The sequence below is a fragment of the Dama dama genome, chromosome 33 (assembly GCF_033118175.1).
Source record: "Dama dama isolate Ldn47 chromosome 33, ASM3311817v1, whole genome shotgun sequence".
NCBI lineage: Eukaryota > Metazoa > Chordata > Mammalia > Artiodactyla > Cervidae > Dama > Dama dama.
The window spans coordinates 49,551,508-49,574,248 of NC_083713.1; the positions used below are offsets into that span (position 1 = coordinate 49,551,508).

At 37.0% G+C, this 22,741-nt stretch overlaps 1 protein-coding gene across 3 annotated transcripts in view; it reads right to left on the reverse strand.

Annotated features, from left to right (window-relative positions):
* MBD5 (methyl-CpG binding domain protein 5) overlaps positions 1-22,741 on the reverse strand; it is a 230,624-nt gene that overhangs the window by 51,549 nt on the left and 156,334 nt on the right. For 2 of the 3 annotated variants that reach the window (XM_061135123.1, XM_061135125.1), the window contains exons 3-6: positions 20,513-20,686; positions 7,321-7,993; positions 1,542-1,644; positions 276-456 (exon numbers count right to left, since the gene is read on the reverse strand). In XM_061135123.1, the coding sequence (XP_060991106.1) occupies positions 276-456; positions 1,542-1,644; positions 7,321-7,433 (397 nt within the window). In that variant the 5' untranslated portion in view covers positions 7,434-7,993; positions 20,513-20,686. Of the gene's footprint in view, positions 1-275; positions 457-1,541; positions 1,645-6,914; positions 7,059-7,320; positions 7,994-20,512; positions 20,687-22,741 lie in introns of those variants that run through there. The other variant, XM_061135124.1, reaches the window with a different exon arrangement.

A 22,741-nucleotide genomic window follows, 5' to 3' on the forward strand; every position in this document is an offset into this window, starting at 1 on the left:
GTACCTTCAGAGTATTTGTAGGTGCTATTGGGTGTTTATTCTGCTCATTTAACTAAATGACTTGGATAGGGAATTTTGGGAGACAAATTTCATGTGAATTTTTCAGAACTAATTATCAATTGTAGTGAAAAGATAAACCATACATAATTTTAAATGCATTGTGTGTGGTTGAAAAGTGGACTCGGAAAATGCTTGGCAAAGTGGTTTCTAGAGACTCCTTCTCCAGGAGAGAAGTGGGGGAGGAAAATTCCTAAACCCTTCACCATATTACATACTTGTTCCTCCTCCGGGACTGGTGAGCACCAGAGAAGGGTGTGGGGTTTCCATGCTTTTATGAAGTGTGGCCACTGCAATGATTTTTCTTTTATGTATGCATAGCTTTGTGACATCTTCATCTGCTTTAACATCTTCTGCAGTTCTTTGTTTCACAGCAGCTCCAGGATCAAAATTAAACACCTGGAAAAAGCACAGCCTTTGTTTAAAATATGTCTGTAAAAATATTAAGTAAAAAGATCCCCTTGTTAAAAAAAAGAAGTTCTGCATAGATTAACCCATATATCTGAAGAAAACTTTCTCAAGTTTTTAAATTTAAGACAAGCAACTTTATATATAATGTAATAAATACCTTCTGCTGAACTTACAGTTTTTAGTGGCAGGGAAAATAATGAAAATTATTCTAATTCTATGACAGCCAAGATAAATACATGGAAAAAAGTATAGTATCTGATAATGTTCCCAATTTTAGATTCTTCCTGCTGTTAAATAGTACAAAAAACATATAAAATACAGTTAAAACCCCTAAAATCTGACAATGCTACATAATAATTTTTCCTTTGGCTTTATTTATTTTGGTATATTAATATTACCTTTTTACTGATTTAAAAAAATCTAATACTCTATTTAAAAAATATTTATTGTATATATACATATAAGCTGTTTCAAGTGCTTTTTCTTGAAAGAGGTGACACAAATAAAAAAGAAAAATTTGTCTATTGATCTTTAGTTCTAAGATTAGCACTATTGCAGGTATTCAGGAATAATGACCTGCGTCTATAGTATATATTTATAATCATTTAAAATGATTTTGCTTTTTACCTTGCAAAAGAGTAAAACAGTTTCACTTTTGGCTAGAAAGGTTCAGATTATAATTTTAGAAATATTTGTGGCAGATTTATCAACACCAGTGCTAAAAATAACATTGTGGACTGAGCAGTAAGGAAAGAAAAGACTGCACTATTAAGAGTGAGCATGGGTATAGCTCTAAGAAAAAGGTGCAAAAGAGGTTGTTTTTTTTTTGCAAAAGAGATTTTGATGAAATATTTAATATTAATATAGGTTTGTCACCTTTGAAAATGACTCTTGGACTTTTCCACAATTTTTAAGCATTCCAAAATGCATGCAAAAGGTATCTAACTTAAGCCTTTAAAATGCATATATGATTGGAGAAGTAATATAAAAATGAAATGCCAAATGAGAAAAGCAAATATATGAAACACCTAAAAAATAAAAAATTGCTGATACATCTATTGCGAAATGGTTACCTTGGGAAGAATAAGAGGACATTCCAAGCCACACTTGCATGTTCCGTCAGTAAGCAGGTATGTTTTAACCTGCTCCAAGCAAGATAACAAAGACCCACTGGGACTGTAAAAATAGTTTAAAAAAACATCAGGAAATAATTCTGACTACACATATTACATGAAAAAAAGGCGTAATTTATAGTCTCACTGTCCTTCACAGGATAATATTTTCCTACTAAGGAAAAGCATTTTCTTTGTCAATATTATGTTAGCTACTAAATTATAGCCTTTAACACTATCGCTCTTTCTTTTGAACCAAAATATTTCTCAGAAAAATACAGTTTTTCATAGAAAAACGAAAGTATTTTGACAACCGAGAGCAGAGAAAGGATGAGAAAAATGATATTCTTAAAAAAGAGTAGGTAAGAAAGGAACAAGAAAACTGCATAAAAGTAATCATTATCATTTTAGAAGATCTATTTTGAAAGCTGTTTGGAGAAAAACTGAAATTTAGGAATGTGTTGGAGGTCAAATCAGAAAGTCACTAAGTCTATGAAAGTTTGGGCTAACAAGTTCTTCCCTTTAACCTTGCAGCTCTAGGATCAAGTTGTCCCTCTGTAAAAACAAGTCTCTCTTGTTTTCCCCTCATTGATGTGTTTCTTTAAAGATAGATCAGAGTGGCCAAACTCAAATTCTAGTGAAGAGCCAAGGTGGATGCAGAACTCGAAGAAATAGAGTTTTAGGTGGCAGAAAAGTGCCTTGCGTGTCTTCCAGCTGGTGACTGGGTAGTGCTCTCAATGTTACTACTCTTTGGGTGACAGAAGTCAGTATTACATGATTACTGATCAAATTTAAGTCTATACAATAGGTACTAATTCAGATGACAGGTTAAGTCTTTAATGTTTATTTACAATGAGGATTAGTTTAAAATGGGCAATTTTTATCTTATAACTTTCATTATTAATGTATTGATCTCACAACTTGCATACACATTATGGTTTGAAAATTATTATATACTTTTCATTCAAGAATATCTTTTATTTATGACTATTGACCAAAACTTACACTAATGCCTTCTGATAAAATTTTTCCAGAAACAACACTCTCCATGTTGTAAACAGAGCATTACACTACTTGTTGTCGTTGTTCAGTCGCCTAGTTTTGTCTGACTCTTTGCGACCCCATGGACTGCAGCAAGCCAGGCCTCCCTGTCCCTCACCATCTCCTAGAGTTTGCCCAAGTTCATGTTCATTGCATCAGTGATGACGTCCAGCCATCTCATCCTCTGACAGCCTCTTCTTCTGCCTTCAATCTTTCCCAGCATCAGGGATTTTTCCAAAGAGTAGTCTGTTCTCATCAGATGACTAAAATACTGGAGCCTCAGCATCAGTATCAGTCCTTCCAGGGAATATTCAGGGTTGATCTCCCTTAAGACTGACAGGTTTGATCCCCTTGCTGTCCAAGAGACTTTCAGGAGTCTTCTCAAGCAACACAGTTCGAAGGCATCAATTTTTTTGCATTCTGCCTTCTTTATGGTCCAGCTCTCACAACCGTATGTGACCACTGGGAAAACCATAGCCTTGACTATACAGATATTTGTCTGCAGAGTAATGTTTCTGCTTTTCAGCACACTAAGTCTGTCATCACTCTGCTGCCAAGAAGCAATCAATCAACTTCTGCTTTCATGGCTGCAGTCACTGTTCGCAGTGATTTTGGAGCCCAAGAAGAGGAAATCTGTTACTACTTCCGCCGTTTCTCCTTCTATTTGCCATGAAGTAAAGTGAAAGAGGAGAAGGGGACGACAGAGGATGAGATGGCTGGATGGCATCACCGACTCAATGGGCGTGAGTTTGAGCAAACTCCGGGAGTTTGTGATTGACAGGGAGGCCTGGCATGCTGTGATTCATGGGGTCGCAAAGAGTCGGACACGACTGAGCGACTGAACTGAACTGAACTGAAAGTGAAAGAGGAGAGTGAAAAAGTTGGCTTAAAGGTTAACATTCAGAAAACTAAGATCATGGCATCTGGTCCCATCACTTCATGGGAAACAAATGGGGAAACAGTGGGAACAGTGTCAGAATTTATTTTTTGGGCTCCAGAATCACTGCAGTTGATGATTGCAGCCATGAAATTAAAAGACATTTACTCCTTGGAAGAAAAGTTATGGCCAACCTAGATAGCATGTTAAAAAGCAGAGACATTACTTTGCCAACAAAGGTCTGTCTAGTCAAGGCTATGGTTTTTCCAGTGGTCATGTATGGATGTGAGAGTTGGACTGTGAAGAAAGCTGAGTGCAGAAGAATTGATGCTTTTGAACTGTGGTGTTGGAGAAGACTCTTGAGAGTCCCTTGGACTGCAAGGAGATCCAACCAGTCTATCCTAAAGGAGATCAGTCTTGGTGTTCATTGAAGGACTGATGCTGAAACTCCAGTACTTTGGCCACATGATGCGAAGAGTTGACTCATTGGAAAAGACCCTGATGCTGGGAGGGATTGGGGGCAAGAGGAGAAGGGGACAACAGAGGATGAGATGGCTGGATGGCATTACTGACTTGATGGACATGAGTTTGAGTAAACACCAGGAGTTGGTGATGGACAGGGAGGCCTGGCGTGCTGCGATTCATGGGGTCGCAGAGAGTCAGACACAACTGAGCGACTGAACTGAACTGAACTGAATGGCAGCAGATGCCATGATCTTAGTTCTTTTTTAGTCTTTAGTCTTAAGCTGGCTCTTTCACCCTCCTCCTTCACCCTCATCAAGAGGTTCTTTAGTTTTTCTTTGCTTTCTGCCATTAGAGTTGTATCATTGGCATATATGAGGTTGCTAATATTTCTACTGCCTATCTTGATTCTGGCTTGTGACTCATCCAGTCTGGCATTTCTCATCATGTGCTCAGCATATAGGTTAAACAAACAGGGTGACTGCAGACAGCCCTGTCCTACTCCTTTCTTGATCTTGAACCAATCAGTTGTGCCATACAGGGTTCTAACTGTTGCTTCTTGACCTGTATACAGGTTTCTCAGGAGACAGGTAAGATGGTCTAGTATTCCCATCTCTCTAAGAGCTTTTCACAATTGTCATGATCCACACAGTCAAAGGCTTTAGCGTAGCCAATGAAACAGAGATAGAGATTTTTCTGAAATTCCCTTGCTTTCTCTATAATCCAATGAAGGTTGGCAATTTGATCTCTAGTTCTTCTTTCTTTTCTAAACCCAGCTTGGACATGTAGAAGTTCTTGGTTCGCTGGAGCTGAGCTTGCAAGATTTTAAGCATGACCTTACTAGCATGGGAGATGAGTGCAATTGTCTGATGGTTAGTACATTCTTTGGTACTACCTTTCTTGGGAACTGGGATGAGGATCAACCTTTTCCAGTCAATCTTTTACACTGCTTTTTACAGACCTTTTACACTACTAGGTGTATACTATTCTGCTTCTACAAAAATACAGATAGTAGTTTGGTGTCCATAAATAAACCTGCTTTAGAATGCAATTCATATTTTATTTATGGACAACCACGTAAATGACTTAGGCATGTAGAAAAATCACAATTAAAATCCTCAACTTTGTTAACTCATTCATTTTTCTGGGTTAACACGTTTTTCCAGATGATATGCAAAGAATAAGAATTCCCATATTACAGATTGGAGTTCCACCCAATGGGAGGGCCAGCAAGGTGTTTTTGGAGGTCTGGTAGCTTTGATAAAACAAAATCACTAGTTATCATATGAAGAATTCAAGAATATTGTGAAAAGAAACTGTCTCATGTGTTATGGTTAAAGAAAGTCTATGAATGAATCCTAAAGGATTTAATTGTAAATTAAACTTGAATACAAGAATTCCTGAATTCTATAATATTAGAGTACTCCAGACACTTTAGAAACACTTCCTCTCAATCAGTCAGTTGGGTTCTTTCCTTCAGTTGCAGCTCTTTAATTAACTTTTGGGAGTAATAATTAACATAAAAATAGTTAGAAGTCTTATGGCATAGATAAAGCTTAGAAGATTGGAAGCAGGTGGGAAATTTAATGTGCAGCCTCAATGCCACCCTGAGGCAGGAGCACCTGGAAACTAACCTAAAAATTATAAGCAAACTACACACTGCAAAGGAAGCTATAGAAGGAGGGCTAGCATCTTATATATGTTCAAGTGGTAATTTAACCACTTACACATACACATGAATCAAACCTATGCTGGGTTGAATTCATCTGAAGGTGTTTTAGCTTATCTGGCAAAGTTAGTTTCCAAAATAATCCCTAGCGTGCAGATTTGGGTTGGGAGAATTCAAACTCACACTAACAGTAGAGTCTACTCAGACTTGGGATGTCATGAGCAAGATAACTGACAGATTTCCAGACTTAATTTGCCTTGACTCTCAGCAACCTAAAAAGCTGATTTATCTTTCATAGGGAGAAAGAAGAAACAAAACAAAAACAAAACAAATAAACTGAAATTATCAAGATTTTTGGAGTTAACTGCTCTTAGTTGTAAATATATAATATTTGATCCTTACAGACTACAACAACTGTAAATAGGAACACAACACCAGTATCTTGCTACATTATATTGATAAAGTATTTCTGGAAGTTTGGTAACAGGATTGGCAATAGAAATACTTTGGGAAAGTTATCCCACGTGTCCTCATCCATCTAATCTTTAATGGGGTGAGCTCCACATTCCCTGATTTCTTATCCCTTCACTTCAATTAATATAGAGCACCTCCTAAATATTACAGAAATTAAAAAGACGTTCAAAAGAATTTCAGTTGGTCATTAAGTTTACCTCAAGAAATAACTTCTACCAAACAAATCCAGGACAGGATCTGAACTGACTTCTGAGATGTTATAGTATGAAATTGTTTGGGTATGTATCATGGGAAATTCCTTATTTATATAAATACAGCTTTGCACAAACAAGAATTCCATTGAAGCTGAGATACAAATAAAAGTAATACTGATGAACTGAAAGCAACATAATTAATCTAATGATGAAATGTGATATCTTTTAAAAAGTTCTCTTCATCATAGCTTTTTTAAAAATTACATCACAGAGAAAGATTTATGGTATCCTACTAACATATTTACCAATAAACTACAAAGTAAGGAACTTAGGTGCCGATTATTTAATAAAGACTAAAAGTTCTTGCCAAGAGTTATTTCATTCAACTTGTTCAACATAACAAAGGCCATCAAAATTTAAAAGAACAGGTATTTACATGTAATCTGTATGATTTTTACTTGTGAGATGACTCCATCATGACTTTTTCTTTTTTATTATTATATGCAGGGAATAGATTAAAAACTGCACAGAAAAAACAGGTAAATTATTTTTAGTTAATAATCAGGCATTAAGAAACTGGTAATTGAAACTGCCTATAGAGAAAAACACAACCTTACATCAGAGTAGCCAGCAGAAGCACTATGAAGGACAATAATATTGTCAGGAGACATCTGGTCTATTTTCAGTATTTTACATTCTCCTGCGAATGTGGTAATGACGCTCATGGGTTTCTTTTAGAAATCTTCATCTTTTTCTTTATCCTTGTTAGAGAGATAAGCAGGGCGACACTTTATATAAACACAAATAATGCATAAAAATCCTCTCTTGTAACCTAAGGCAGGTTTTATATTGCAAAATAATTTAAATAAAAACACTTAATATTTCCAGCATGAAGATCATTTATTCTAATTGATTTGAGGTGCTACCAGTCACAATATTTAACGTTCTCAGAGGAACAGGCTGTACCTTCTTTATTTGGTGGCTGCAAACTTGGAGATAATGCAGGTAATAGGAAGGGCTCACCTGACGTAAAGCACTCCATTTTGATCCACACGACGCTGCCAACCCACAGGAACTTGTATAGCTGGAAGACCTCCATCCTTGTCCCCTCCGTCACACTCCTTGCCTCCATTCATTTTCTGTGTCTGCTTAGGACTCCCCAAAGATATCAGCAATAAGATGATGTCCTTGTATTACAGGGCATCATGGCCTTCAAAAATGGCCAACGCAGCACAGTTTTCCCCAGACTGTACAAAACGCATTGGGAAGCTTCGGCTCAGTTTGGAACCAAGTCCTTGAAATCTGCCATTGTAGAAAAAATCAGTTTCCCATTATAACCTACATTAAATAACCAATATTTAATTCCTAAGGATGGTCTACATGGGTAAAAACAAGTGCTTCTGACTAAAGAAAATCATATTCAGTAATGCTGGTACCTGTCTGAAGTGGGAGAGGGGAGGAGTGTAAGTTTTTAGTTCAACATTTTGTCTTGAACCTTCATGGTGGACTAAAACAACCTCTATTGTTTAGAAACTGGTCTCATTTTTACAGTGTGAGTCAGTTAATATTTCCAGGTACTACCCGCCTTTATAGGCCACATTCTTTAAAGTTTCTCTTCATCTTCCACTCTGAATCCAAGATGTTGCAGGTTGGTTCATCTGATGTTTTCATGTCTTCAAAATTCCAATAAGGTAGCCTGAAACACATATAAATATGTAAACACTATATTTAACAGTGAAAAACTGAGAAGCTGCACACTTTTAAAAATGGAATAAACTGGTAAGTGTAGCAAGCCATTTTGATGTCCTCTGCTGTCAAAATCATATGTCAAAGTCATCTTTCTTCTTCCAGCTGGATCTACTTACTCCAGATCAACCAGTTTGTTGGCTCTTCAACACATATAGCTTTCTAATTACTAGAGACAGACTCATAACCGTGGCATTACACATATATACAACCTCCTTCTGACAATAAAAACATATCTATCACCTCTCGTGCCCTAACAACTAGAAAGCTATGTGTTAATACAATCACTTTTGATTACTCTTTAATTCTACAAACCCCTATGATTTACTTTTCTAATTACTATATTCACCTAAACAAGAGGGTTTCTTTCTTTTTTTTGAAGAGAAAATTAAAAGGAAATAAACACACAGTGCATTCCCAAGTATGAGAAGACTTTGCCCCACTGCTCTTGGCTATAAGAGCGGGAATCGCTTTACTTAAGATTTACAAACTCCCTTCTACTATGGAGTGTTCTCTTCATTCCTTTTCTGTGTCACAATATGCTGTTTGGGGAGAAGACACATTGGCCTGAAACAGCCACAACAGTCCGTGCTAAGGTAGAATGCTACAAGAGGTCATCTTAATGGAAGTGGTGATTAAACAAAGATGGCAAATAAATTTTTAAAAAGATTTGGTACTTAATTCTGGCAAAGAATGTGATACCACAGTTGCTAGCATCGCTGTGGCAAACAAGACTTTTTATAATCAATTTAATACACAGTGTGTGATTACCTTGTGCAACTCATGAAAGTACACTGAAGGATGAGTGAAAAAAACTGTTCCTGTGTTATATGAGTGGGACTTGTAGTTTGTTGATAAAAATTTCTGGTGACAGCATCATCCATGGTTAAAAATGCCAAATCTTAAACAACTTAACTGAAAGTAAAGGTAATATGCTCTCAAAAACTGTGTTAAATGACTTAAGATTCATATCACAGTATTAAGACTGTTTAAATTTTAAATAAAAAATAATATTTCAGTTTTATATATGCATGTATGACTCAGTCAACAAATTAAATAAATTAAACAGTGTTAACAGACATAAAACTACTCAACTTCCAAACCTTTCTTCAGATTTTTTCATTGGGAAAGTAGGAGAATGTTTTATAGTAAAAAGCATTATGTATTCTGGCATATGCCTTATTTGCTGCCTTGGCTGTGAGGCAGATTAAAGGTGTTATAATGAAGCATACTGGATTTCCCTGGTGGCTCAGACGGTAAGAGCATCTGCCTACAATGCGGGAGACCTGGGTTGGATCCCTGGGCTGGGAAGATCCCCTGGAGAAGGAAATGGCAACCCACTCCAGTACTCTTGCTTTGAAAATCCCATGGACAGAGGCTACAATCCATGGGGTTGCAAAGAGTCAGACACGACTGAGCCACTTCACTTTCAATGAAGCATATACTAATTTAGCTGAAAGTCAGGAACCTCAGGGATGGGAGTGGGAAACATTGGCAAGCAGTGGGAAAAGTAGCAAAAATTTATTGGGAAAAATGTGGAGTATAAAGGAAAGTGCCAAGTAGTGCATTCTCAGTGGTGACTCCAGATGCTAATTACATTGCTAGGCCCACTCCACTGGGTCTATGCCTCTTATAGAAATGACCTGCTTGCAGGCATAGCACCTTATTCCTGTCTCCCACTCATTGCACCTTTAACCATGATCCCTGTTGATCATCTATGTGTTTATTCATGTTTCATTCCACAGTTAGTGAGCAGCTATTATGTATGAGGCCTATGCTATGTGCTGGAGTCCAAAGGTGGTGTGTGTGCTTAGCCACGTAGCTGTGTCTGACTCTTTGCAACCTCAGGCTCCTCTATCCATGGGATTCTCCAGGCAAGAATACTAGAGTGGGCTGCCGTTTCCTCCTCGAGGGGATCTTCCCAACCCAGGGATTGAACCCTCATCTCCTGATTCTTCACTACTGAGCCACCTGGGAAGTTCCACAAAGGTGGTAAGACACCACTTTATCCAAAGCCCAGGGCAATGTCTGGCACTAAAGAGCTGCTGAGGAAAAAAAAAAAAAGAAAAGCTGCTGATTGGGGAAGAACAGAAAAGAAAGAGGGAGGGAGGGGGTCAGGAAAGGATGGAGAAAGCAAGGAAGGGAACAGTCCCTGCTCTCAGGAAGTTTCCTGCCTAGTAGGAGCTCCTGGTGCTAGTGAAAGATGGGAAAGAATTCTATGTCATTCTGAACTCCCAGCCTGATCAAACAGCAACAGACACTGATGAGTAAATATGATTTTTACAGTCTTTTTTTTCACGCTCATTTTATTACCTTACTTTTTCCTAAAGAAAAGTCTTCCATGGCCTGTGGTCTTTAGATTGGACTAGCTCTCATTTCCCTTACTTTCAAGCTTCCTGATCATTTGATGCCAATTTCTATTTCTTTTTGGTTTGCCTGTTCTTGCGTGTGACTCCAACTTTCCTGAGACGGACTGGCTCACGCCCTTAAGTAATTTGTGGATCTGCCAGATAATGACATCAGACTGATTTCTGCCAAATATCTTCCTCATAATTCAGTAATCAAAACTACAAAGATCTGACGGCTGGGTTTTAGACCTGCAGTTTTGAAAGCATGGTCCTGGGACCACCATCATTACTGTTAACAACTGGGATCCTGTTACAAATGCAGAATAACAGAACTGACCCCTGAAATCACTAAATCAGAAACCCTGGAGGGTAATCTTTTAAAACAAACAAACAAACAAGCCCTCTAGGTGATTCAACGGCATGCTCAAGTTTGAGACCCACTGACTCAGACTTCTGTACCAGCTTCCCTTCCCAGGATAGGACCCGGTTTTACATTTCCACAGTTGGCCCACTTCTTCCTTTTGTTCCTGGGAGGGTCATCCTTTTTTTTGGCTGATACTTTGGCATTTTAGAGGCAGCTTAATTGTAAGGGCCTTAGGAACTCCTCACAGAGCTGAGGTCCAGCGACTATTATCATTTGTTTATCTTATCTAAGTGGGACTGATTTCCTCAACACTTATTTTATAAATTTGGAAAATTCAGAGATGTTAGTGATGAAAATTAAAATTAAAATTGAACTCTAATCTCATCGTTGAATAATAATCATTGCGAGCATGGATGACTTTTAATCATTGTTTTAAAAAGTTTTAAAAGCACACATTAAAAAGAGTCTAATAAACAATGAGCTACCACTCCAAATTTACAACCCATTTTGTCACTTTGCTTATTTATTTATTTATTTTTTTTTAATTTTTATTATTATTATTATTTTTTCCAGTGGGTTTTGTCATACATTGATATGAATCAGCCATGGATTTACATGTATTCCCAATCCCAATCCCCCCTCCCACCTCCCTCTCCACCCGATTCCTCTGGGTCTTCCCAGTGCACCAGGCCGGAGCACTTGTCTCGTGCATCCCACCTGGGCTGGTGATCTGTTTCACCATAGATAGTATACATGCTGTTCTTTTGAAATATCCCACCCTCACATTCTCCCACAAAGTTCAAAAGTCTGTTCTGTATTTCTGTGTCTCTTTTTCTGTTCTGCATATAGGGTTATCGTTATCACCTTTCTAAATTCCATATACATGTGTCAGTATGCTGTAATGTTCTTTATCTTTCTGGCTTACTTCACCCTGTATAATGGGCTCCAGCTTCATCCATCTCATTAGGACTGGTTCAAATGAATTCTTTTTAATGGCTGAGTAATATTCCATGGTGTATATGTACCACAGCTTCCTTATCCATTCATCTGCTGATGGGCATCTGGGTTGCTTCCATGTCCTGGCTATTATAAACAGTGCTGCGATGAACATTGGGGTGCACGTGTCTCTTTCAGATCTGGTTTCCTCAGTGTGTATGCCCAGAAGTGGGATTGCTGGGTCATATGGCAGTTCTATGTCCAGTTTTTTAAGAAATCTCCACACTGTTTTCCATAGCGGCTGTACTAGTTTGCATTCCCACCAACAGTGTAAGAGGGTTCCCTTTTCTCCACACCCTCTCCAGCATTTATTGCTTGTAGACTTTTGGATAGCAGCCATCCTGACTGGCGTGTAATGGTACCTCATTGTGGTTTTGATTTGCATTTCTCTAATAATGAGTGATGTTGAGCATCTTTTCATGTGTTTGTTAGCCATCTGTATGTCTTCTTTGGAGAAATGTCTGTTTAGTTCTTTGCCCCATTTTTTGATTGGGTCATTTATTTTTCTGGAATTGAGCTGCAGGAGTTGCTTGTATATTTTTGAGATTAATCCTTTGTCTGTTTCTTCATTTGCTATTATTTTCTCCCAATCTGAGGGCTGTCTTTTCACCTGACTTATAGTTTCCTTTGTAGTGCAAAAGCTTTTAAGTTTCATTAGGTCCCATTTGTTTAGTTTTGCTTTTATTTCCAATATTCTGGGAGGTGGGTCATAGAGGATCTTGCTGTGATTTATGTCGGAGAGTGTTTTGCCTATGTTCTCCTCTAGGAGTTTTATAGTTTCTGGTCTTACATTTAGATCTTTAATCCATTTTGAGTTTATTTTTGTGTATGGTGTTAGAAAGTGTTCTAGTTTCATTCTTTTACAAGTGGTTGACCAGTTTTCCCAGCACCACTTGTTAAAGAGGTTGTCTTTTTTCCATTGTATATCCTTGCCTCCTTTGTCAAAGATAAGGTGTCCATAGGTTCGTGGATTTATCTCTGGGCTTTCTATTCTGTTCCATTGATCTATATTTCTGTCTTTGTGCCAGTACCATACTGTCTTGATGACTGTGGCTTTGTAGTAGAGTCTGAAGTCAGGCAGGTTGATTCCTCCAGTTCCATTCTTCTTTCTCAAGATTACTTTGGCTATTCGAGGTTTTTTGTATTTCCATACAAATTGTGAAATTCTTTGGTCTAGTTCTGTGAAAAATACCGTTGGTAGCTTGATAGGGATTGCATTGAATCTATAGACTGCTTTGGGTAGAATAGCCATTTTGACAATATTAATTCTTCCAATCCATGAACACGGTATGTTTCTCCATCTGTTTGTGTCCTCTTTGATTTCTTTCACCAGTGTTTTATAGTTTTCTATGTATAGGTCCTTTGTTTCTTTAGGTAGATATACTCCTAAGTATTTTATTCTTTTTGTTGCAATGGTGAATGGTATTGTTTCCTTAATTTCTCTGTCTGTTTTTTCATTGTTAGTATATAGGAATGCAAGGGATTTCTGTGTGTTAATTTTATATCCTGCAACTTTACTATATTCATTGATTAGCTCTAGTAATTTTCTGGTAGAATCTTTAGGGTTTTCTATGTAGAGGATCATGTCATCTGCAAACAGTGAGAGTTTTACTTCTTCTTTTCCTATCTGGATTCCTTTTACTTCTTTTTCTGCTCTGATTGCTGTGGCCAGCACTTCCAACACTATGTTGAATAGTAGTGGTGAGAGTGGGCACCCTTGTCTTGTTCCTGATTTCAGGGGAAATGCCTTCAATTTTTCACCATTGAGGGTGATGCTTGCTGTGGGTTTGTCATATATAGCTTTTATTATGTTGAGGTATGTTCCTTCTATTCCTGCTTTTTGGAGAGTTTTAATCATAAATGAGTGTTGAATTTTGTCAAAGGCTTTCTCTGCATCTATTGAGATAATCATATGGTTTTTATCTTTCAATTTGTTAATGTGGTGTATTACATTGATTGATTTGCAGATATTAAAGAATCCTTGCATTCCTGGGATAAAGCCCACTTGGTCATGGTGTATGATTTTTTTAATATGTTGTTGGATTCTGTTTGCTAGAATTTTGTTAAGGATTTTTGCATCTATGTTCATCAGTGATATTGGCCTGTAGTTTTCTTTTTTTGTGGCATCTTTGTCTGGTTTTGGAATTAGGGTGATGGTGGCCTCATAGAATGAGTTTGGAAGTTTACCTTCTTCTGCCACTTTGCTTATTTAAAAAAGAAAAAACACTTAGAAAATATTACAGATGAAGTTCAATACTATCCCTCACTCCCATCCAGTTTCTCTTTTTAGTCCTGTTCCCCTTCCCCTCTGGCCTAAAGAAAATGAACACTCTTATTCTGGTCTGTAGAGAGTCCCCTGGACTGCAAGGAGATCAAACCAGTCAATCCTAAAGGAAATCAACCCTGAATATTCATTGGAAGAACTGATGTTGAAGCTGAAGCTCCAATACTGTGACCACCTGATGCAAACAGCTGACTATTGGAAAAGACTCTGATGCTGGGAAAGACTGAAGACAGAAGGAGAAGGGGATGACAGAGGATGAGATGGTTGGATGGCATCACTGACTCAATGGACATGAGTTTGAGTAAGCTCCGGGAGTCGGTGATGGACAGGGAAGCCTGGTGTGCTGCAGTCCATGGGGTCTCAGAGTCGGACACGACTCAGCGACTGAACAGCAGCAATCAATCCTTCCAGGCTGTTTTTACATGTTTATTCCCTATGTATATAGGTAAACAATATTTGGCTTTGTTATATGCATTTTAAAGTTTTTACATAAATACTGTTATACATATATATTCTTCAACTTGCTTTTTAAAATGCAACATTGTTTTGAGTGCTATCTCTGTTGACATATACAGATCTATCTCTTCTGCAGATATATAGATCCAATTTGTTCATTTTAAACACTTGAATAGTATTCTATCATATAAATGTACAAATATTCATCTATTGGAATATCAATCATATTAATGTTAGGTCTGCACATTTAAACTTTGGAGACACTGCCAAATTGCTCTTGAAAAAAACTAAGCTAATTCCAATTTTTTTCTATGTATAATAGTGCCTTCTTTAAATATTGAATTATTACCACTTTGCACTTTATTTTCAACTTAAGCATTTTACTGTGGCATTCAATATTTACTTCCCTTTTGTGGAAATCGATTTTTCTCCTAAATTTTCACGGTTACAAATAAATCTGAGATAAATATCTCCGTACATAAATCATTGCCATTTTGATAGTTCACTGAGAAGGCCATGCATCTCAAACTTTTGAAAACCCATGTATGTCCTCTTTTGCTAAATATTATAGTCTATTCTATTTGCCTCTGAGATTCTGATAACTTTATCTTCTATATAGACTAATTATTCAAGACTCATTCAAGTTTTATTTTTATACTTTTATGATTAAAAACAACAGTTTATCCTTTTTTTCAAATTTAACATAAAAACTACATATCCACAACATTTTCCTTTTACCTCTCCTGAAGATTTCATTATGACTTACACTGTTTACATGGCTTGGTTTAAGCCCAAAAGACACAGATTAAAACAAAAATGTATGGAAACATGAAAGGCACTTTTATCTCACTAACACTGAGGATCAGGGATAGATCTTACACACAGGACATTATTTGAATTGATGTTACAACCATTTCTGGAAGAAATAAAAATAAAATTAAAAAAGTAGGGTATGTGTATGTATATGTGCTCTGAGGAGAATATCTGCCACCATTCTACCAACATTTTCATTTTCCATCCCCCTTTCAATATGCAAATAAGTCTATGAGAGTTGGCTTTTGTTGAACTGAATTTTAGTGACCTGATTTAATTCTTTGCATTGGCTTCATTCAGAATTAAAATTAAACGTCAGCTCCTCAAAGAGACACTGTAAATCCTAAGTATTCTCCCACAAATTGTTAATTCACTGATACCTCTTATTAACTGATTTTTTTTTTAATCATTTATTTGTTTGTTAATCTTTCCCCACAGGAATGTAAACTAACTCCTCACATCAGGGACCTTGTTTCTCTAGGTTCTTCCAATAGTTCCATTTCCTGAATAAAGCAGGTTTAGTGCCTGGCCTACAGGAGGTGCTTAAATACTTGATGAAGACTATGTACACTCCAATTAGCCAACATAGTTTTATATCCTGATTTTTACCACGTAGACTTCTAAGGTTTTAGCAACACAGGCATCTAAAATGAAAGAGAAGCTTTAAAAAGAAGTCAATAGAAGCTAGTTACTATGCACCTTGACAAAAAACACAAAGGATTTTTTTTTTGCTCTAGCTTTATCCCTAATGATCTCACAATCTCTGAGTAATAATTTCTGTGTAGAAAAAGTATTATAGGGCTTCTAAGAAAAATAATATGCTAACTTTTTATTTTATTTGTAAAGCATATCAGAATTTTATTTAAATAGCTTATATACACACTTTAATTGGATTAATAAAGGAACCACTAAAATGAATCAAACCATAAAAAAATGAAACCTATATTTCAACATGATGCTAAGGCAATAGATGGCTTTTTCTCTCTCTGCTTTACTGACATTCTTGTGAACCTAAGAATGAACTCACTGTGTTATGCAGTGTTAAGTGTATATTTTAAAAGTTATACCCAAAATACCAAGAAGACTAGATATCAGAGAATATGACATCATGAAAATAAGTAGCTACTTTTCATAAATTTCTCTGAATAACAACAAACATCATATATTTTTCTGAATAATGTCACAAACTTGACTAATGGTGAAAACAATGAATTGATTTTTAAGTCATGTGATACTATGAGTAAATTCTATTAAAATGTTTATCACATTAATCTTGTGCTCAGTGGCATTACTTTGATACACAGTAGGATAGAATGAATACTGAATGAACTACTGATTTATCAAAATGAGACCATGTAAATTAGATAAAATACCAATATTTAACATAAGTATAAATTATCACATACTTTATATACAATGATTATAAAGTTAACTCATGAAATATGCAAAGTTTAGAAGTCTCCTCCAGTAAATCAACTATACTTCAATAATAAAAAAAGGGAAGTCTTTTCCATTCTGACATTTGCAAGGATTAACACCTCATGTTCAACACTTGAGAAAAAAGGCTCACATGAAACCTACCTCTCTACCTAAATTCTGAAACAATATGTACATGCTACAACAGATATGATTGGATTAAGAAATAACATGAGCATTAGCATTTTGAAGCATAATGTCTGAGTAGCTACAACATTATTATTATTTGATTGGGTAATAAACGGATATACTCATCTTCTTTCCATTAGTTAAATTATGCTTGTTAGGGTAACCCTAAATGATATTTGCCCCTTTCAGTTGTCTTTCACACTCATATCAATTTACACAGTTCCTTTATAGCACTTAGCCAGCCCTCCCATCCAACCTTGCCACCTGTTTCACCTTTCACCTATTTGTTTAAGCTATGCATTTTTATTTATGAGAACGCTCATTTTACAGTTATATCTTCTTTCATTTTTAAAAAATCTTCCAATAAATTAGCTTCATTTTAACTCTGGTTGTTATTTTCATTTGGTTCTTATCTTCACTGTGTAGCTACCTCTTCCAAAACAGACCTCTCAGATACATCTTTTGTAAGAGGCCTAATGCTTCTGCCAGGCTCCACTTACTCACCCCAAACTACCCCAGTGCACTTTACATCTGTTTTACAAAATTTATCAGGATATCATAAGCAGATCTTTCCTGCCCTGATCATTAAAACCCTCTGGTATCAAACATCCTTGCCCTTTCAGTGTAGAATAATGTTAATGTTCAAAAACTGTGTATGAGGATGACATCAGTCCTCAGAGGCAAGGTAACAAACAAACTGAACTCTGCCCATCAATGGTCAGGAGGATAACTTATACAGGCCATTTCATGCTACCAACGTTCAGCAACTTACACATTCCAGGCACACAGAAGCCTTTAGAAGACTAAACGCTAAATGTAGCAGGCTGCAATTGGCCACAAAGATCTTGTAGTTCCTTCCATTAGTAAATGAGATTTATTACTCTACCCTTTGGCTCTGGGCTGGCCTTGGGACTTGCTTGGATCAGTAGAATGTGATACAGCTCAAGGGATGGGCCTAAGCCTCAAGAGGCCTTGTGTCTTCCACTCTTGCTTCTTGGAATGCCCCTGTCACACAAAGAACTGGAACTGGCCCTTTGAGGATAAGAGGCCATGTGGAGAGAGAGAAATCCAGCTGGTCCGTCTGAAGCCCCAGACACGCACGCGAGACCTGCCAGCACCATGTGGAACAGGGATGAGCTGTTTCATGGAGCGTAGCCTAGTCTTCCAACCCACTGAATCAGCAGTATTATTTCAAACAGCCAAACACTATACTGGAAGTGATCTGAAAGTCTAAAATAGGGTTTTATTTAAATTAACTACAGTATTGAGATGCTATGTAGCTCTATCTTTTCTTAGGTTTTGTTGAGGATAGTCATTTTGGTTTATTTTTGTTTTTATTTTTTAAATTTTTTTGCCACACTGTGCATCATGTGGAATATTAGTTCTCTCACCAGGGATTGCACCTGTGCCCCCTGCCTTGGGAGCTTGTAGTCTTAATCTCTGGACTGCAGGGAAGTCCTGTAGCTCCATCCTTCTGACCTTGGGTAGGTTTTTACAATGTTCTTTCCTTTTAAAATGGAGATTTTATAGAATTGTTCTGTTTTGGGGATACAATAAGCTAAAAGTCTTAAACCAATACCTAGCACATAATAAATATCTACATTATTATTTATGTGTGTGTATGCTCAGTTGCTTCAGTCATATCTGACTCCTTGCAACCCCATGGACTGTAGCCCACCAGGCTCCTCTGTCCATGGAATTTTCCAGGCAAGAATACTGTAGTGGGTTGCCATTTCCTTCTCCAGGGGATCTTCCCAAACCAGAGATGGAACCCAGGTCTCCCTCATTGTAGGCAGATTCTCTACTGTCTGAGCCACCAGGAAAGTCTACTAGTATTATGCTGTTACTTCTCTACGTGGGGAGAAAGGAGAGTCAGAAAGAACACATTAACCAGAATGGCCTACACAGTACAAACAAAAACTAAGGCTATCCCTTTGACTGGTTCTAAAAATGCCTCAGCCTGTCACTCTTACTTTTCTGCTTGAAATGCCATCTCTCACCACCACACTCATGTTCTTCATTAAACCAACTTCTGTTCATCTCAGTTTAAACGTCACTTCCTCAGAGAAGCATTCCTGGTTTCTCCAGTCATTATTTGGCTTTCCAAGTCTAAACTGAGTTTTCTTTATAATCCTCCCTGATAATATTCAGGAATTCACATGCATTACTACACACCACTGAGCTCTTTCTTTGCCCTTGCCAACTCTACATGACTATAAAGGAAACACAATTGAGACAACTAACTTTAAGTTAAAGCTTCCCTTTGTGCTTTTGAAAATATAGAAGGAAAGTGAGAGTTTGTATGCACATGAAGAAAATGCTTACTATGCATTTTACTTTCTTAAAAGTCAAAAAGAGAATAATCACGGATTCCAAATACATATTACTGAAAAAAAAATTCAGAGAACTGTCTTAAAGTATAGTAGGTCACAGCAGAACATCTAGGACATAATAAACTCCTTACAACTCTGAGGGAAAATTTATTTACAGTTTACTTTGGTATATTAAGCATCAACATACTTGGCTACTTTTGCTATTTTATAGTATAGTAAAGTTTCTCATAAGGATTATTTATAAAAAAAAATACTTGCCTTCATTAACATAATCTTTTTAAGAGTGCAGTAAGCAAGTTGAAGGGGTGATTTTCACATTTTATCTGTGCATGATTGGTATTCTGGTTACTCAAGGTGTAGCTCAATAGGCTGAATCATTGTTAAAAAATAATGTATATCAGCTTTTTAAAAATTAAAACTGTACTAAGAATGAAACAAACATGACTTTGGTCTATTTCTGGGTTACACAACATATTGAAACAGCTAATGTTTATGTACTCTTTTACTTAAAAAAATGTTTAGCATTCTTCAATTTACCTGGCAATGAGGTTACTCAAACAGAAAATAGGAAGACTCCTCAGCCACTGGAGAAACAAATACATGTCTCTAAATATGTATAAATATTTAGGAACACTCAAGTCTAATCAACATCTCTAGCAAATATAATTAAACATTAAAGATAACCATAGTCTAATTAATTATCTGAAAAGTTCTCTCAAGATGCAAGAGGAGGAAGATAGTCTCTGTGTTAATTCTAGAAGGGGGAGCCCAAAGCACACAATCTCTAAGTTCCATAAAATAAATGATATTTTACTGTGTTTATTTAGCTTACACATCAGGAATGAAATGAGTAAGTAGTAACACCTGTAGATGGTTAGTGGTGTCATATGAAAAGTGTCTCAAGGAGACTCCATTTAGCATGTGACTGCTCACTGGAATGCTGAAGGTGGCAGAGAAAAGGTAGCAGCCAAAGAAAACTTACGCATAAAACGTTCAATTCAGAGAGGCAGGTAGTTTCAATAGCACAAAACCGGGCATAGAATATTTTACTGAACATGCTGAAGAAAAGCAAAACCTGTAGAAAATAAACTCTCCAATTCAACAAACAGGAACTGGAGAGCAAAATATAAAACCAAGTTATAAACAGGAGGGCTCTAGGCCAAATCTCAGCAGTGGTAGTATTTGGTGCAGGCACAGTTCGAGAATAATAATACAAGTGAATTAACTATTTGAAACAGAAAGCATATGAAAATTTGCATTTCTTGCTTACCTGGGAAACTGGACAATGTGGTAACACTAGGTCAGCATTCCTGCCTTGCAACAATTATCTGGAACAGATCAGTGGCTGCTCCTTCAGACAGGACTCGGCTTTCCAGTTCACTGCAGTGGCTTCCTGCTTCATTCCCACCAGCCTGGCCTCTGTAGGCACTTGGGTTTCCAACCTCTGGAATAGAAAAAACCTTAAGGTAAGACTTGAAGGACAGACTCTAGCCCTTGACAAGAGGTACAGCTTACATTTGTTAATGACCACTTAACCTATACTTCCCAGTTTCTTCACATGGGTAGAGGATAAACTCTCAGTGGATATGCATTATTAGTTTATGAAGGAATGCCAGCCAGTAAGCCAGCTAAAAACACAAGCACAGTCAGCTTTCTCAATGAAGTTGATTTGACCCCTAGACTTTGGTGATTGTTGAGTTAGAGGCAGAGGGTACAGAGAATGCTCATCCAACTTTAATCCTTTTTCTTTCTTTTTTAGTACCATTGTCAGCAATACCACTATTTCAGGAACTTAATGTTGGGATCAAGAATTATGGAACCAAACTGTACATTATCAATATTGAGTTACAAAATGACATTGTCCCCCTGACATTTAAAAGTGCTTTCTTTTAGCAACGAAGAAACAAATTTGTAAACACTTTCAAAACACTTGAGACCTTATTACCCTTTACTTAATTTTCTCCTAGCCATCAGGGAAACAATGACAAGGCTGCTCCTCAGCTTGGGTTAAATTATCTTTGGTGCAATTTAACTCATTTTGCTCCGTTTCCATAGTCACTGAACAATCTTCTGATTATTTGATGGATTTCACAGAGGCTTTGATATCATTAAGTTATGACTTAGGTATCAGATACAAGTATTTCAATCAGTGTAAACAAACGAATCAACAGTCAACTGGTTTATAAATTAAGTTATTGGAAATATAGATGGCCTGTGTCAGACCCTAGAGGCCCATCACCTTGAGAGGAATGGCAAAACCAGTGTTTCTAAATTGGAAGAGTAGAGGTCACATCCTGGACCATAATTACCCCACAGGGTGCTCCTCTAACTTTGGGATGTTTCCAAATATCTGGCCTCCTGTTTCTTTTTAATTTTGGGCCAAAGAAGGACAGGGGACGATGTAGGACAGGGGTAGCAGCATGCTTGAGCAATGCTATTCCTCAGAAAGCAGCTAAGAGAGATAAAGAAACAATTAAGGGATGTGGGACCAAGGTTAAATAACTAAGTTTCTATAATCTTGATATGTTAAAGGTACTCCAGGCATTATACTGAATGTTTTAAGTATTTACTGATGATCAACTATATGTGAAGCACTGTAACAGATACTTGGGACACAGACACAAAGAGAACCTATCTTCCCCGGTGTCCACCACCCATCCCAGCCCAAGAAGCTTACTGCCTGAGAGGTGGGCATAAGGAACTGGGCAGGTCAGGTAAACAGGTAATTACAATACTGAGTAATACCAGTTGTGATAGGACTAGGTATGGAGTGCTAAAGGAACACAAAGAGCAAATCTAGTTTTCAGGGAAAGGGGGAGGCAGGATACGTTTAAGGATGCACAGAGGTTACACAGGCAAAGAAAGGTTATTAGGAGACCTGAAACTTTAGCTAATCTATGCAAATGATCTTAGTTTGAAAAGATTAATATTGAAGATTTTATATTTGTTTGGTAATAACAATTCCAATATTCTACTCATTTTTAGCTGGAAAGCAAGCATAAAGTTCTCATTTTCTTAGACCTATTAACCTTGAGATGTAAGTGATGAGGCATTAGTGAATATTTTCCACAGGAAGATCTGGATGCCTGCTCGATGACTTAAATAGAAAATGACCTGACATCTACATGAGCAAATATTGCTCTGCAGAAGAAACACTATGAAAGAATGATGACTGGCCTCTAAGAAAGTGATATTAGATATGACTGTATTGGAAGTAGAAGCTAAAAGAAGCATATATGGATGAGGGGGTCTTATCCTGTAGATAAAGTAGCTCAAAACTGTAACTATATCCTTTAAAAAAAGAAGTCCATAAGTGATGAAAATAAGATGACTACTGTGCTAAAGTTGTTTTAGACAAATGTATAAATAATATTGGCTGATATCCTATCATCGGGGACTTTATACACACACATATCAGCTCATTTAATCTTTGTCACAATAGGTAACCACCACTATTTTTTCTTTTCTAGAGTTCAGAAAATCAAGGCAAGAGAAATTA